The 13,539-nt window shown below is 55.3% G+C and overlaps 1 protein-coding gene across 2 annotated transcripts in view; it reads left to right on the plus strand.

The window, feature by feature from the left end:
• The window catches only part of DSCAML1 (DS cell adhesion molecule like 1), a 113,927-nt gene that overhangs the window by 3,136 nt on the left and 97,252 nt on the right, over window positions 1-13,539 (plus strand). For both annotated transcript variants that reach the window (XM_055819441.1, XM_055819442.1), the window contains exons 2-3: window positions 5,498-5,815; window positions 9,463-9,609. In XM_055819441.1, coding sequence (XP_055675416.1) covers window positions 5,498-5,815; window positions 9,463-9,609 — 465 coding nt within the window. The remainder of the gene's footprint in view (window positions 1-5,497; window positions 5,816-9,462; window positions 9,610-13,539) is intronic.

Raw genomic sequence — 13,539 nt, forward strand, 5'->3', positions numbered from 1 at the left:
GCCCTTTTGATCCGTTCCCCTCGTTTCCCACACCTGTCGGCTGTGTGGTGGAAATCCTCGTCTCTGCCTTGAAAAGCGAGCGGGCAGGCTTGCAGCGTGCCGAGTAGCATGGTCCAGCGGCTCCAGAGGAAGCCCAGCAGCAGGTGTGCACAGCCTCTGGTGCGTCCCCTCGTATCGGCTTGGCCCCAGCCTCCCTGGGGGGGACCTTGCTGTCACCCAGGCTTGGTAACGTCACCGGTTGTCCCCATGGGACTTGGCTACAGCTCCTCAGGGTTCGTGTTCAGCATGGCTGACATGTGGAGGTGGGCGGTGGAAGGGGCGGGAGAGGCTGTTGCCTGTGGGCCCTGGGCTTGCTCCTCGGCCCCCCAAGGCAGAGGACCCTCGGGGGGAGCTCGGGCAGGTTGGGGGGCTTGGGAGGCGGTGCAGAACTGGGGGATGTGCAGAGCTGGGGATGCCCAGCTTTGTGTCAGGCCCCTGTGTGGATGGGGTGGTGAGACTGGTACTTCTAGCAAGCTGACACGGGAGGTTCAGGGGCCAGGCAGATCAGCAGGGAGAGCTTCTTTTTTTTTCCCAGGCAAGGGTTACAGCCTCAGCCTGGGTGCTGTCATAATAACTGGAGGTGGTTCAGGCCTTAATTTCCATGCAGATGCATTAAGGAGCAGGCGCCTGCACTCCAAGCATGTTTGAGCAGTGCCCTTACCCGCAGAGGACCAGAGGCACCATTCTCCTTTACTCCCTCTTCAGTTCCCAGTGACAGTGGCCACTGTGTCAGGCCAGAGGGGCTGTGCCACAAGGGTGGGACTCCTGCGCTGCCCAAAATGCAGTGTCGAGACGGGGAAGGTGCTATGGCAGGTACTTGCCATTGCTGCTGCTGTGCTGGGCACCAGCTGAATGCCCCAGGCTGTGCTCAGCATTTCATGGCACAAATTCCACACCCCTGAGACTGGTCCCTGAGTTGCTGGCGTGTGTAGCGGGGGAGGCCACTCAGCTGCAGTCGTGGCTTTAACCCTTTGGGCTGGAAAGCCCCAGCGGTGGGGTGGCATCCCGTGTGGCTGTGCTGCGCTCCTGGCAGTGTGTGCACCTCCTGTGCTCCGCTTGAAGGGGTACCAGCCTTGCGTTTCTCACCTCTTCTCAGCTGATTCTCTCGCCGTCCCTTCCGTGATGCTTCAAGATGCCACTTCTTGCTCTGTCGGCTCCAAGGTCACTCCCTTCATTAGGAGGAAGGCTATTAAAAATGTCCTGAAGATGAGGGCTGGGAGGAAGCTCATTCCAGGGGAGGCCAAAGACCGCTCCTGCATTACAAGTGTGCAGGCAGTATGTGATGGAATTACTGTTGTATCTTAAGGCAGTAGAGAGAAAATATTAGGACTTGCCACCTACCTGTAATTCCCGCCCCGCTATGCGTGCCAGGCTTCAGTTCGCTTTCTCCTTGAACAGGGCAGGTGTCAAACACCCTTAATGAGGATAATAAATGAGTGGTGAGGTGGCGATTAGCCTGCTGTTCTTCACAGCATCCCTGCAGCCCATTACAGTTGGTTGTTGGAGAAGTCCCGCTGGCTCCTGCAGTCCCTTTGGTGGGATTTCTGCTGTGGTGCTGCCTCAGCAGCATCTCGCCTGGCCTTGGAGGAAGGCTGGGGTGGGTACCCAGCCTCAGGCCACCAAGCCCAGAGGGAAGATCTCAGGAAAGGTGCTGCTGATGGGGTACTGTGAGCTTGAGTCTGGTGCCTGCCCTTTCTGAGGTGCTGCAAAACCTCCTTTTGAATGCCAGCAACATGCTTAGTTGTGGCAAATAGTCAAGCCTAGAGTGGCTGCTCTTTTGTAAAGAAGTACTCTGGCAATCAGGGACCTCTGCCACCCCTTGAGGAACCATATCGGCCCAGGCTGGATTGTCCATGCCCAGAGGTTTGTGTAAACACCCTTGAAACACAGCTTGTTCAGCTTTTTCCCATCTCTGTTGGGTTTCCACCCAGTTACCGATGTCCAGAAGACCTTGCTCAGCTTTGAGAAACTTGCTGGGTTTGGGTGGGCACAGCACGGGCTGTGAGGTCATGAGCAAGTAGCTTGCTAACATGGGTGATGTGCATCGCAGGCAGAAAAACCTTCTTAGCTCAGGAGAAACGTCTGCCTAATTGTGCGGGGCACAAAGCTGGTCATTGTCTGAGCCCAGTCCTAAATCTGCTTCGTAGAAAGGGACAGGCTCTTCTCCGTGAGGTTTGGAGGAGAGAAGGGTTTGCATTGCTGGGCACTCGCCTGGGAGGTGATGGCACTTCTGTGCTTGCTCACGCTGAGGTTTCAGCCTGTGCAGGACTCGCACCTACGTCTCAGCTGCCTCTTCCAGAAATATGTGGCTTGGTGACAGATCCTGGGGTCAGTTGATGGCTGCTCGCTCGTTAGAGCAAATGAGTGCCACCTGTGCAGCGCAGCACTTTGCAGTGCTGAGGTTGGCTGTGCTGCTGATGGTGGTGGAGTTTGGGAAGTCCAGCTATCGAGACTGGTAAATATTCCGAAGGGATGATAGCAAAATGACTTGCTTCTCCCAGCTCAGATAGAGATATTAATATTTCAATACCTCTAGGTTGTAATTTGCTACAATTTGGGAAGATTGCACTCTGATAACTTAAAATAGATGCCTTTCAGAGCAAGCTAGACTGTGTCCGGCTGTGTGCTGGGCTTTGTGTAGCTTCCAGCTACTGGTGGGCCAGTCTCCAGGACTGGTGCTGCACACCTGCATCGCTGCATTTTCCCCAGCGGCAACTGTTCCATTTTGACTCCTCTAGACTCCTCTTTTTCAGGTTCATGTGAATTAATGCCCTCGATATTTAGGTTAGGGTCAGGACATCTGACCAGATGTGAGCAGTGATTTCTGGTTTAAAAATATTGCAGTGCTATTTCTAAATTTTTAATCTCTCTCAGTGATTTGGAGACAGTTTTATGAAACATGGAATTAGGATGGTGCTCAATGCTAAATGGTAAAGGAGATTATATGGATTTAACTCTATGCGTCTGTCACATAACTATTGCCAATCCCATAACTTCCATTTTCTATTAAAAATCCGTTTCCCCCTTTGACCTGAAAAAGCTTTATGGGTAATACGATTTTTTTTGTTTATGAGGGTTTTTTCCACTCCTCACCCGTCCAGCTCTAAACCTTCCTGGGTGCTGCCTGGCAAAAAGATACTTCCTTGCCAGGCCATGGATGTTCTATGATCTTTATTACGGCAGAAGCCTTCTCAAGCTGTGGTCTGGGATCTGGGGTGGAGATGCTGGATGGGGCCTGGGGCAGAGCTGGGTGGATGGCGGGGTGCTGAGCACAGTGAAATGTTCCTGATCCAAAGCTGGAGGATGGGCGAAGGGTGGCTTTTGCTGTGCACCTTGCATACCATGTGCCCTCGCTCCAGCCATCTTCTGCTTTGCTCGAGCGACAGGCTTTACCACAAATAGCACACTGCTGCTGCCGCGTGCTTTGTTTTCCTTCCTCTGCCTGCAAATGTGCGTTTTTCTCTTTCATGTATTTGGGAGAAGCACCATGCTGTTCTGATGAAGGGAAATGCTGATTCATGACGACAAACCAGGCTGGAGATGTCACAAAATGACATCTGCAGGGCCGTGCTGTGGCCCCGTAGCTCTGCAAAGCCTGGCGCTGCTGTGCAGGAGGTTCGGCTGGAGCGCTTTCCTCCCCTGGTCCGTCCTTCTGGTGCTTGTCACTGAGGGAGGGAAAAATAAATGGCTTTGTCTACTTCTACCTGTGCCTGGACACAGGGAACTGATGTGTGTGGAGATATGGAGGTGCTTTCTCCACCTGTAAATCTGTTGTTTCTTGTGGTGGCAGTGCTGGACCTTGCTAGTCAGCTAGTCTGCTGCATGGGTGGCTTGGCTGGGCAGTGCCCCTGATGGGGGACAGCAGGGCTCTGTGTAGGCAAAGGAGGAAACTTTGTCTTTTTAGGTGATGCTTCAGTGCAGAATACGCAGAGAGCAAGAACCAGATGCTCTCGCCTCTGATTTCATGGGTGCTAAAAGAGGCAATGAGGTTGTACGTCCAGCTGGGAGAAGGATGGAGAGGACTCTGCTCTGGGAAGGGGTGAGGTGCTTTGGAGTTTCCCATCTTGACCAGGTTGAGGACAGTGTGGAGCAGGCTGGTGGCACAGCACCAAGGCAGGAGAGGCGTGTGCTCGCCGCTGGGCGCTGGAGAAAGCTTTGCAGGGAGATGTGAGTGGTTGTGGCCAGTGACACCCAACCAGCCTTTCCTCAGGTGAGCAGCCGCGGTGCGCTCGCCCTCAGAGCCGAGGCAAGGCTATCTGTATGGATGAGGCTTTCCTTCTCCCCTCCTGCTCCTGTCCCCTCCTGCTCCTGTCCCCTCCTCCCCAAGTTAAGGAATTGAGGTCACAGAGGGTCCCCCGTGACTCGTTTTGAACCGGCGGCACGGTAGTGATCTGCTTATTGGCTCTGCGGCACCACGAGCGGTGTTCTCAGCCAGAGCTATTAATACACCCGCCGAGGGCCGCTTTCTATATCCCTGTCCTTCCGCCCACTTGGAAAGAGTGCGACTAAAAAAAGAAAACGGATCTAAGTGACTGGGGGCCTCCTCATCCTTATTTATAGCCAATCTTGCTGGCTTTGGTTGAGAAAGGGGAGCTCGTGGTCCTGCAGAGTGGGAAGGAGAGGCTGGAGGAGTTGGGTGAAGAGGTCCTTTCCCTCATTTTGAAGAAGGAAAGTGCTTTTCTGCGGTGCCCTGGAGAGCTGCCCCTGGCCATCCGAGCGGCTGCAAGCTCTGCCCAGACTGTGCCCATGAACTCTGGGTGTCTCAGTCTTTGCTGGGTGGTGGAAGGATGACCAGCACTGGTTGCAGCTCAGGCTTAGGGCAGGATGGGACTGGGCTTCCCCTCTGGGAGAGGGGAGCAGCACTGAACCCCATTTTCAGGCCCCTCTCCTGGGGTTTAGAGGCAGCGGGGAAGATCTCTGCCCTGCTTGGGGGGGGCTTGCACTGAGGGTGTTGGCACCGATGGGCTTCTGCAGCCGCAGGCTGGCCAGGGCTGTGCTGGGGGAGCAATGAGGCAGGGGTATGCTGCCTGGCTGCTGCTCCAGGCTGGGGGATGTTGTGCTTTGCAGGAGAAATGGTGTTGGTTTCTTCAGCTTGGTTTGTCATCGTTGCACATGGGTGTCCTCAGGTCTGTGGGTGCTGAGGCATGGTGGGACTGTGTGCTCAGTGCCACCTGGGTGCATACGGCCACCTGGGGGGGCCTTGGAGGGGACACCCTGGGTACCCTTCCTTGCTTGCACAGCCCCTAGTTGTCCTGCTTAGGTGCCTGTGATCCCTGATCCATGCTGCCAGCAAGAGCGCTGGCCTGTGAAGGTGGCCTTTATGCTTCCAGCCTACGCGCTGATGCTCCTTTGCTGCGTGTGGGGCCAGGGGCTGGGCTCAGGGGTGCTCTCTGTGCTGGTGGGGATTGGCGATTTCTGCAGTAACCCTTTGCCGTTGTGGCCTCTGCTTTCTCTGCAGCACATGCTGAAGATGTTGGAACCAGCCTCTACTTTGTGAACGACTCTATCCAGCAGGTCACCTTCTCCAGCACAGTGGGGGTGGTGATCCCCTGCCCGGCAGCAGGGTCACCCAGCGCTGTCCTTCGGTGGTACCTGGCCACAGGCGACGACATCTACGATGTGCCCCACATCCGGCATGTCCATGCCAATGGGACTTTGCAGCTCTACCCCTTCTCGCCATCAGCCTTCAATAGCTTTATCCACGACAACGACTACTTCTGCACCGCGGAGAACTCGGCTGGCAAAATCAGGAGCCCAAATATCCGTGTTAAAGCAGGTAGGAGCTCTTTGTGGGTGCTGGGGTTTGGACGAGGTGCTGGCTTTTCTCCAGTCATCTCCTTGCCTTGCTGCTTGGCCTGATGAGCTCACCTCGCTTGCCTCTGCCTCCCTGGCATGGACCAGGAACTCTGACCATCGGGACAGCACCGCTGCTGTCCCACTTGCAGAGCCAGGCTGTTCTGAATGGGGATGGGACCAGGCAATCCTGCATGGAGCAGCGGGACCCAGTGCCTGCTGCCTTGCAAGGGCTGCTGTGCCGTGCTGCATTGCCTGCACCGTGGGTTGGTCTGGCAGCCCTGCTGCATGGTGCTGCTGCCCAGGGAGCAGAGCACAGAACCAGGGCTGCTGCATTGGCCTGTTGTGAGGGAACTGGTGGATGCTGCATGGATGGAGAGCAGGGAGAAGGACAGGGTGCTGGGTAAGCAGGCTTGCCAGTACCTGTTTGCAAAACAGCATCCTGCTGTAGTTAACCACTGGTTCTGCACCTCCGCAGTTCTGCACCGGCCTGTTACCGGCTGGGAGAGGGCTGGGGTGACCAGCAGGGAAAGGATGTGCAGCTTGGGGGTCTCCACCAAGTGCCTGGAGGCTGTGGTGTGGCTGCAGCCTTGCAGCAGGAGAGATCCTCTCCCTTTGAGCGGATATTATTGCACCCAACCATGCATTGGGGGGTTTCATGACTGTGGGAGGAGCCGGACCACATCTGTCCTTGGTGGAGAGACCCCCACTCTGTCCCACAGCCCTCCTCGAGCCTGTCTGTTCCTACTATAGCATCCAGCCCCAGCATGCCAAGGCTTATTAAGAAAAAAAAAAGCAAAGAGCTGATTCCAAAAGCCATTATAGTAAATTATTGACCAGGCTGAGGAGGGCTAATAGCCCAGGAATGGCTTCATTATGTAACCTATTAAAAGTGGGGCTAGCAGAGGGAACATGACAGAAGTGACTACAGGGTTTTTTATTTTAATACCTTGTACTGCAGAGTAAATTGGTATTAACCCCCTTCCGCAGAGTGAATTATTTACCAGCGCTATCAGGTTACCTATAAACCACAGCTCGGTGGAGGAGGGACAGGGGCAGATAGGGTGTAGTAAATGCGACGTGCAGCATGGAGCTGGTACCCTCCTCGTGCTGGGCAGCGGTGAGCGCTGTGGCCAGCTGGTGCTGGCTGGCAACCCAGGGTGGGTGCAGCAGGTTCAGTAGCCCCTGTGGCACCCCAGCTGGCCCTGGGCAATTGCCTGCATGGGGGTGGCTTGTGTTTGAGTGGATGATTGTGGCCCCTCTGGCGCTGGTGACCCTGGGCTTGACATAGCTTGAGACTGCGGAGTTCTGCAGACCTCCCTGGCAAGGGGTGCTGGGGGCTGCGGGTGCCCAGGGCTTGAGCAGCAAGGATGGCTGCTCTGGCTGTCCGGAGAGCTGCTCTGGATGTGCTGCATTGGTCCTTGCCTCCCTGCTGGGCAGGCAGCCTTTGCTTCACTCTTCTTCCTTGGGATCATAGCAAGCCAGTAGCAGAGCTGTGTCCTGGCTTTCACCCCCCTCTCTCAATACTGGGTTGAATGCACGCCTGCTGCCAGTGGGAATTCAGCTGGGAGCGCAGCGTTCCCTGTCACATTAGCAGGTGCAATTAGCAGGAGGCGTGAGTACAACATAGTGGGGGCCCACACGCAGGGCTCCGAGGGCCACCACGATGGCACCAGCTGTGGCAGCTCAAAGTGCTTCGGCTTTATGGCACTTGGAAATGGTTGTGAAACATTCCCCTACTTCTGTTTCCTCCTGGTCATCTTGCATCCCAGTCGCTCCCCAGTGCTTTGTAATGGCAATGCACCGAGGGAAGCCAATTAAAGCTGTACAAAGAAAGCAAATGAGTAAAATGCAGTTGAAAATATAAGGAATTGGAAAAATCTCTGGAAGCTTTGGAAAATTTGTTGGTGAGCACATGGAGCAAATCTCTCTAGCCAATGGAAATTAAGTGTGCTAGTTGTGGCTGTACATTACCCTTGTGGGAATTATTCCCAAAGGCCAGAAGCCCAGGCTGTGGAGGCTGGTGTGGGTCAGAGCTGCTGGGGCAGCCGTGGGGGCGAGTGTGGGTGCCGGTGGACGAGGTCTGCTGTGGGCTGGGCAGTGGCAGTGAGTGTGCAGGAGGCCAGGCTGGATGCTCTTCGTGGTCCCCGCTGGCCTCTAAAGCCCATGAATAAACCTCCTGCTCCATGTGATTAAGGAAGCTTTTGCTAGCTAATCTGCTTTGGCTCTGGAGTGCCTTTCCATGGTAGGCTTCTCCCTGTGCCCTCGCGGTGCAGACCCTCGTCCTCCCCACCGGGGCACCGGGTGGGTAACCACAGCCAGCCAGGGGTCACTCCGAGCCCTCTTCCCTGCATCCCCTTGGGGCAGGGGGGCTCTGCCCGCCGGGGGGTGGCTGAGCTGCGGGCAGGTGAGGGTGAGCCAGCCCTCTGCAGCTCGGAACTTAATACCTTATTGCTGCTGCTGGTCTCCTCTACCAGGCAGCTGGTGTGCGGATCCTGCTGGCAAGTGTCACCACACACCTGGGGGTGTGCAGCCTGGCATGTGCCCCTGGGTCCGTCCCCCCGCTTTTGCAGCAGAGCAGCATGTCCTGAAAGCTTGGGAATCCAGGGTGGAAATACTGTCACCCTCTCGCTGCTTGCTTGTTTGTGCAACACGTGATGCATTGCCGGCAGGTGCTTTCCACTCGGGGAAAACACCTTCCTTTTGGGGCTGCTTTTTGAGTTCTGTCTTGGGAGATTCGTTGAGCTGCTTCTGTTCTGGCCAAGGGCTGTTTTTAAATGATGAAGTGAATGCATGTCTCATGATAGTGATGCTTAGGTGCCCACGTCCTACAGGGCACAATTATCATCACAGTAAGGAGGCACCTGCACTCACTGCATTTTATATTTGAATTTTAGGAGTTTATGGTGCCTGCATGTGTTGCTGGGCATGGTGACATCATTTTGTCTTTTTGAAGAGGCTGGGGTGGATCCACCTTACCTAGTGAGTGCCACTGGAGGGTTGTGGCACTGGGGAGTTCCTTGTCACTGGTCCAGGGAGCAGAGTGGAGCTGTCAAAGGGATGTGCATCTCCCTGAGGAACAGGGTGCGTGGTGGGGACAGCTCATGGCTCCCACTGTGGCATGTCTTGGAAATTTGTCATATGCTTCCCTAAATATTCCTCTGGTGGGTTTAGGAGGGTGCTGTGTCTCCCAGGTGCCTCCCAGCTGTATTTTCAGCACGCACCCAGCAGTGACATGATTACCTCCCGAGGTGGCAGGTTGAACGTTACAGCTACGAGATGCCCGTGGTCCCTGTACTGAAATTGGGGTGCTGCAACCCCCTGCCTTAGCAGTTTTGCTGGCTACAAAGTCAGCAGCTTGCTTTGGTGACAAGTTTGGGTGATGCTGGGGACCATCGCAGGGTTCCAGCAGCAGGAGCTGGGCCAGACCACCCCCTGCCTGCCAAGCCCAGGGCTACGGTCTCCCAAGGAGAGCCGCTTTCTTCCCCGGGAAGATGGGCCAAGTGTTTTGGATGGAAGCAGTTTGTTGCTGGGTGGGTTGGTTTGTTTGGGAAACGTGGGATTAAAGCAAAAGGAAGTGTGTTTTTCTCCAGCACTGTCATGCTACCAACCATCTGCTTTTCTCTACAGTTTTCAGGGAACCGTACACCGTTCGGGTGGAGGACCAAAGGTCGATGCGTGGAAACGTGGCTGTTTTCAAGTGCCTCATCCCCTCTTCAGTGCAGGAATACGTTAGTGTTGTGTCCTGGGAGAAAGACACCGTTTCTATCATCCCAGGTAAGAGAGGACCCACTGTTCTCTTGGAAAAAGTGACCTGCTTTGCCATGGGTGAGACTCCCTGTCATGGAGGATCTTTTTTTCTCGCTTATTGTCGGTGCCTGTGCAGTCCAAGCAAAGGCTTTTATTGATGACAGTCTTGCGGCTTTGTACTGGAAAATGCTGGTGGTGTGAGCAGATGTGTTCAGGGTCTCCTTGGTGCTGTGGCTGGTACTTTGTGTATCTCTGGGCTCATGGATCTTTGGTGTCCCCGTCCTGGCTTCACCTGTGTGCCTGTGAGCGTCGGGTACCTGGCAGCTGGGGCTCGGAGAACAGAAAAAGAGCCTGTCCTTGCTGTCTGTGTCCTGACTTCTGCAGGCAGAGCTGGTTTTCATGTTGTCAGGTGATGCGCCAGTAACTATTCCAGCAAGTTTTCACAACTGATTCAGCTGTGGGGAAAAGAACTCAGTAAAAACGGCATCATGTGCCCCTTCCCTGTGCTGGCACCTGGAAGCTGCTGGCACCCTTCATCTCATGTGCCTGCCTTGTAGCCTGGGACATGTCCCACTCGGCGCTGACTGATCTGTGGGGAAGGGGGCTGCAGGAGGGACAGCAGCCCCCACCTGTGCAGGGATGTTGCAGCTCTGGGTTTGTCCCTGGGTCGTTCCACACATGTTTTTGGCAGGTGCAGGGCACCCTGGGTTCCTGTGGGAGCAGGGAGCCTCTGAAACTGGGGTCTTCCCCCAGCCGGTCCCCTGGGGCAGAGGGAGGAGAGGTGGCATTGATGGGACACGGCCTACCAGGCACGTCTGTGCAGCTCAGCACAAGGGGAGAGCAACCTGGCAAACTGCTCGCCAAGCCGTGCTGGTGCTGCGGGCACGGGCTCCTGTGCCCTCCTGGCTTGTCACAGGCTTTGAAGCAGTGCAGGGGCTGTGGGCAGGTGCTGGGCACCGTGTAGGGCCAGTCCCATGTCCTGGGGTGACCTTTTGGCTCCCTTCTTGGAGTTGGTATTGATGGCAGCACTGGCTGCCCATCACAGCATGTGTAAGCTAGTAGTAAAGCAATCAATACTGTTTTCCCCAGGAGGATCCAGAGAGAATTAAAGGATTTTGCCCAAAGTGAATGCTCTGTGCTTGGTATTTGCTCACAGGTCAGCAAGTCCCAAAGCTCCTCCAGGGCTCAGTGTTGCTGCGCTGGCAGTGTTGTGGGGAGCAGATGCCACCAGGAGCAGGGCCTGAGCCTTGCGCCTGCTGGGGCAGCCGCTGACCAAGCATGAGAGGCGATTTGCTCTAATCCCTCTTGCAGGGATGTTTCTTTCTTAAGGGGCTTATGGACCAAAGTGCTTCACCTGGAGGGGGGTGACAGGTTCTCCTGAGGGCTCTGGAGGCTCTCGCCCGTGCCTCCTGAGCACAGCTCATCTGCTGACTCAGCGTGACCTGTACCCTTGGGGGCAGGCAATGGGAAGCAGAGTGATGCCCCCCAGGGCTGTGATGCGCGGGCAGGGGCTGCCTGCAGCCCCCTGTGTGGCAGGGGAGCTGGGCACCCCTCCTGACTGAGGCTGGCATGGGGCCTGTCACGGTTTGCAGCGCCGGGGCTGTGAGCCAGCTGTCTTCTCGTGGTCGGGACCCGAGTCTGCAGAGCCCCCCCTCCCCAGCCCTGACCCCTTTCTGACAGTCTTGGGATGAAATGTGATGTGAAACTCTTTGCCTCGGGAATGTGGGCTTCCCTGGATGGGCGTTCGGAGTGATGAGCTTGCGTTGATCAGCAGCCAGCCTGCGCCTGCAGCAGCCTTTTGCCCGGAAAGGGAGACTTTTGCTTACAAATGTCTTCCTTGGGCATGAGCCTGTGTAAGGAGCTTCTGGCACTTCAGAGTGTTTTGGAATACGGTGGAAACGTCTGTTTCATTTTGGTGGGTGAGAAACCTCCGGGTGATCTAAGAGAGCAGTTTAAAAGCGTGTTTGGGGCGGCTTACCTGGAGGCCAGCTGGTGTTTGGAAAAAGCATGGCACCCTTTGGTAGGGCACAGGCTGGCACCACAGCTTTGCCAGCCCTTCTCTGCTCAGTGCAGCCCCAGGAAACAGTTGTGTCTGCATGAACAAGTGAGTCCAAGGTGGGTTTCTCTGCGGTGGATGGGACCAAGGAGTTTGTGACGCCCACCTCCTGGGGCAGTGAGATGCTTGGGTGGTGATGCTCTGCCCACCCCGCGCTTGTGCTGTTTGGCAAGCGGGGCACGGCGAGGCCCACCAGCCCGAGCAGCAGTGGTGTTTGTTCCTTGGGGGGTGCTGTGCCAGCTCCAGCGGCACTTGCTGGTGGGCAGCGGCTGCTCACGCCACACAGGGTTCTTCAGGATGGAGCAGAGCAGTGCCCATGCACCTTGTTTGCAGAGCGTGGCTGGTTTGCTCGGCAGCAAGTTTATCAACTAAGCATTCGTGCACTTGCGTGATCTTAACCAGACTTATTCTCAAGTTTGCTGTGGCAGTGGATTTTTTAATGATGATTTAATTAGAGTGGAACGATTTTAACATTCTAAAGCAATAATTACCCTAAAGACAGAACATATAAATTGTGTTACAGTGCAGAGTCAACACAAGCAAACATGTTTTGCCGTTGGATTACAAATATAGTATCTGCCTGAAGCTTATTTCCTTATTGCGCCTCTGTTAGAGCTAAAACTGGCTTTGCTGTTACCAAAACCGTGGTCTTGTCTTGACCTCTGGTGAACCTCTGCTTCAGTCCTAATTCTGAGCAAGGAAGATGAGGAGAGGACAAGGGGGTCCCTGCTGTTCAGAGTGAACGGTGTGAAGGCTGAGAAATGCTGAAAAGTGGTGCTGAGGCCTAATAGCTCCATTCAGCCGCAGACATGCTTTCTGAATTGTAAGATCAAGCGGTTGTGCCGACACAGCTCTCCTCCAGTCAGCCTGCAAAAAGAAAAGGTTTCTGGAAGTACCGCAGCTCCTTCAGAAGAACATCCAAGCTGTATTTACAGCTGGCTGTGTAACGTAGCGTTCTCTCCTGACTTTAAGTGTGCCAAACTCACTGTTTTTCCCGAAACTTTCCCCTAGGTGCGTCCTGTGGAAGGCTGCGCATCTGCCTGGCAAGGCTTGGTGCAGCAGGGGATGAACAGTTCTAGCATGCAGGAGTGGGGAAAAAAGTCTCCATCCACACCGCTCTGTGGCAGAAAACTCTTTTTAAGTGACTATTTTCACAGCAAATGCTGTTTTCCTTAGCATCCCTGGGTTTACCCCTGCCAAACCAAAATATTTTGTAGCTCAGAAACAGCTGAGGTGAGCATTTCCCTGGGGGCTGCTGTTCTCATGAGCTCAGGCCTCTGGCCGTATGTGGCCTGGGTGGCCCTTTTGTGCGCTTTCTTGGGTTCTTTTTGTCCTTAATTAGGATTACAGGGCTCCCAACCTCTGCTGCTGGACCTTTGCGATGTGTCTTTTCAGACAAGCCTTGCTGCTCTTCTGATGGCAGTTTGCTGGTGGGTGAAGGACCTTGGTGGGGCCAGACTGGCATCGGCAGCGCTTGCTGGAGGTGCCTTGCCAGCAGAGAGCCCTGCTGGAGAGCCGCCTGCTTCCCCGTGGAGGTGCCTGAATGAAACCCTCCATCATCACGCAGGTCCCTGCGATGCCCTGCTGCCAGGGATGGGCTGGCGTGGTGGGATGCAGGTGCAGCATCCTGCATGGTGCAGGGAGCATCGGGCATGCCATGCACGTTGCTTGGGCTGCTGCTGCTCTCGCCGGCCCAGGAGCGTTCCCCTTACACAGGGTGCCTCTGCCTGGCTTTCTTCTGTCCAAGTCCCAGGCAAGTGTGTCTTTTCAGGAGCACCTGCTGGGTTTGCATTTGGAGAGGTCTCCAAGCAGTTGCAGGGCAGTGCTCTGTGCCTGTGCGGCCCTGCTGCAGGAGGGGGTTTGGGTGGCGAGTTACATGATTTGGTTAACTTGGCAACACT

The sequence above is a fragment of the Falco peregrinus genome, chromosome 15, assembly GCF_023634155.1.
Source record: "Falco peregrinus isolate bFalPer1 chromosome 15, bFalPer1.pri, whole genome shotgun sequence".
Lineage (NCBI taxonomy): Eukaryota > Metazoa > Chordata > Aves > Falconiformes > Falconidae > Falco > Falco peregrinus.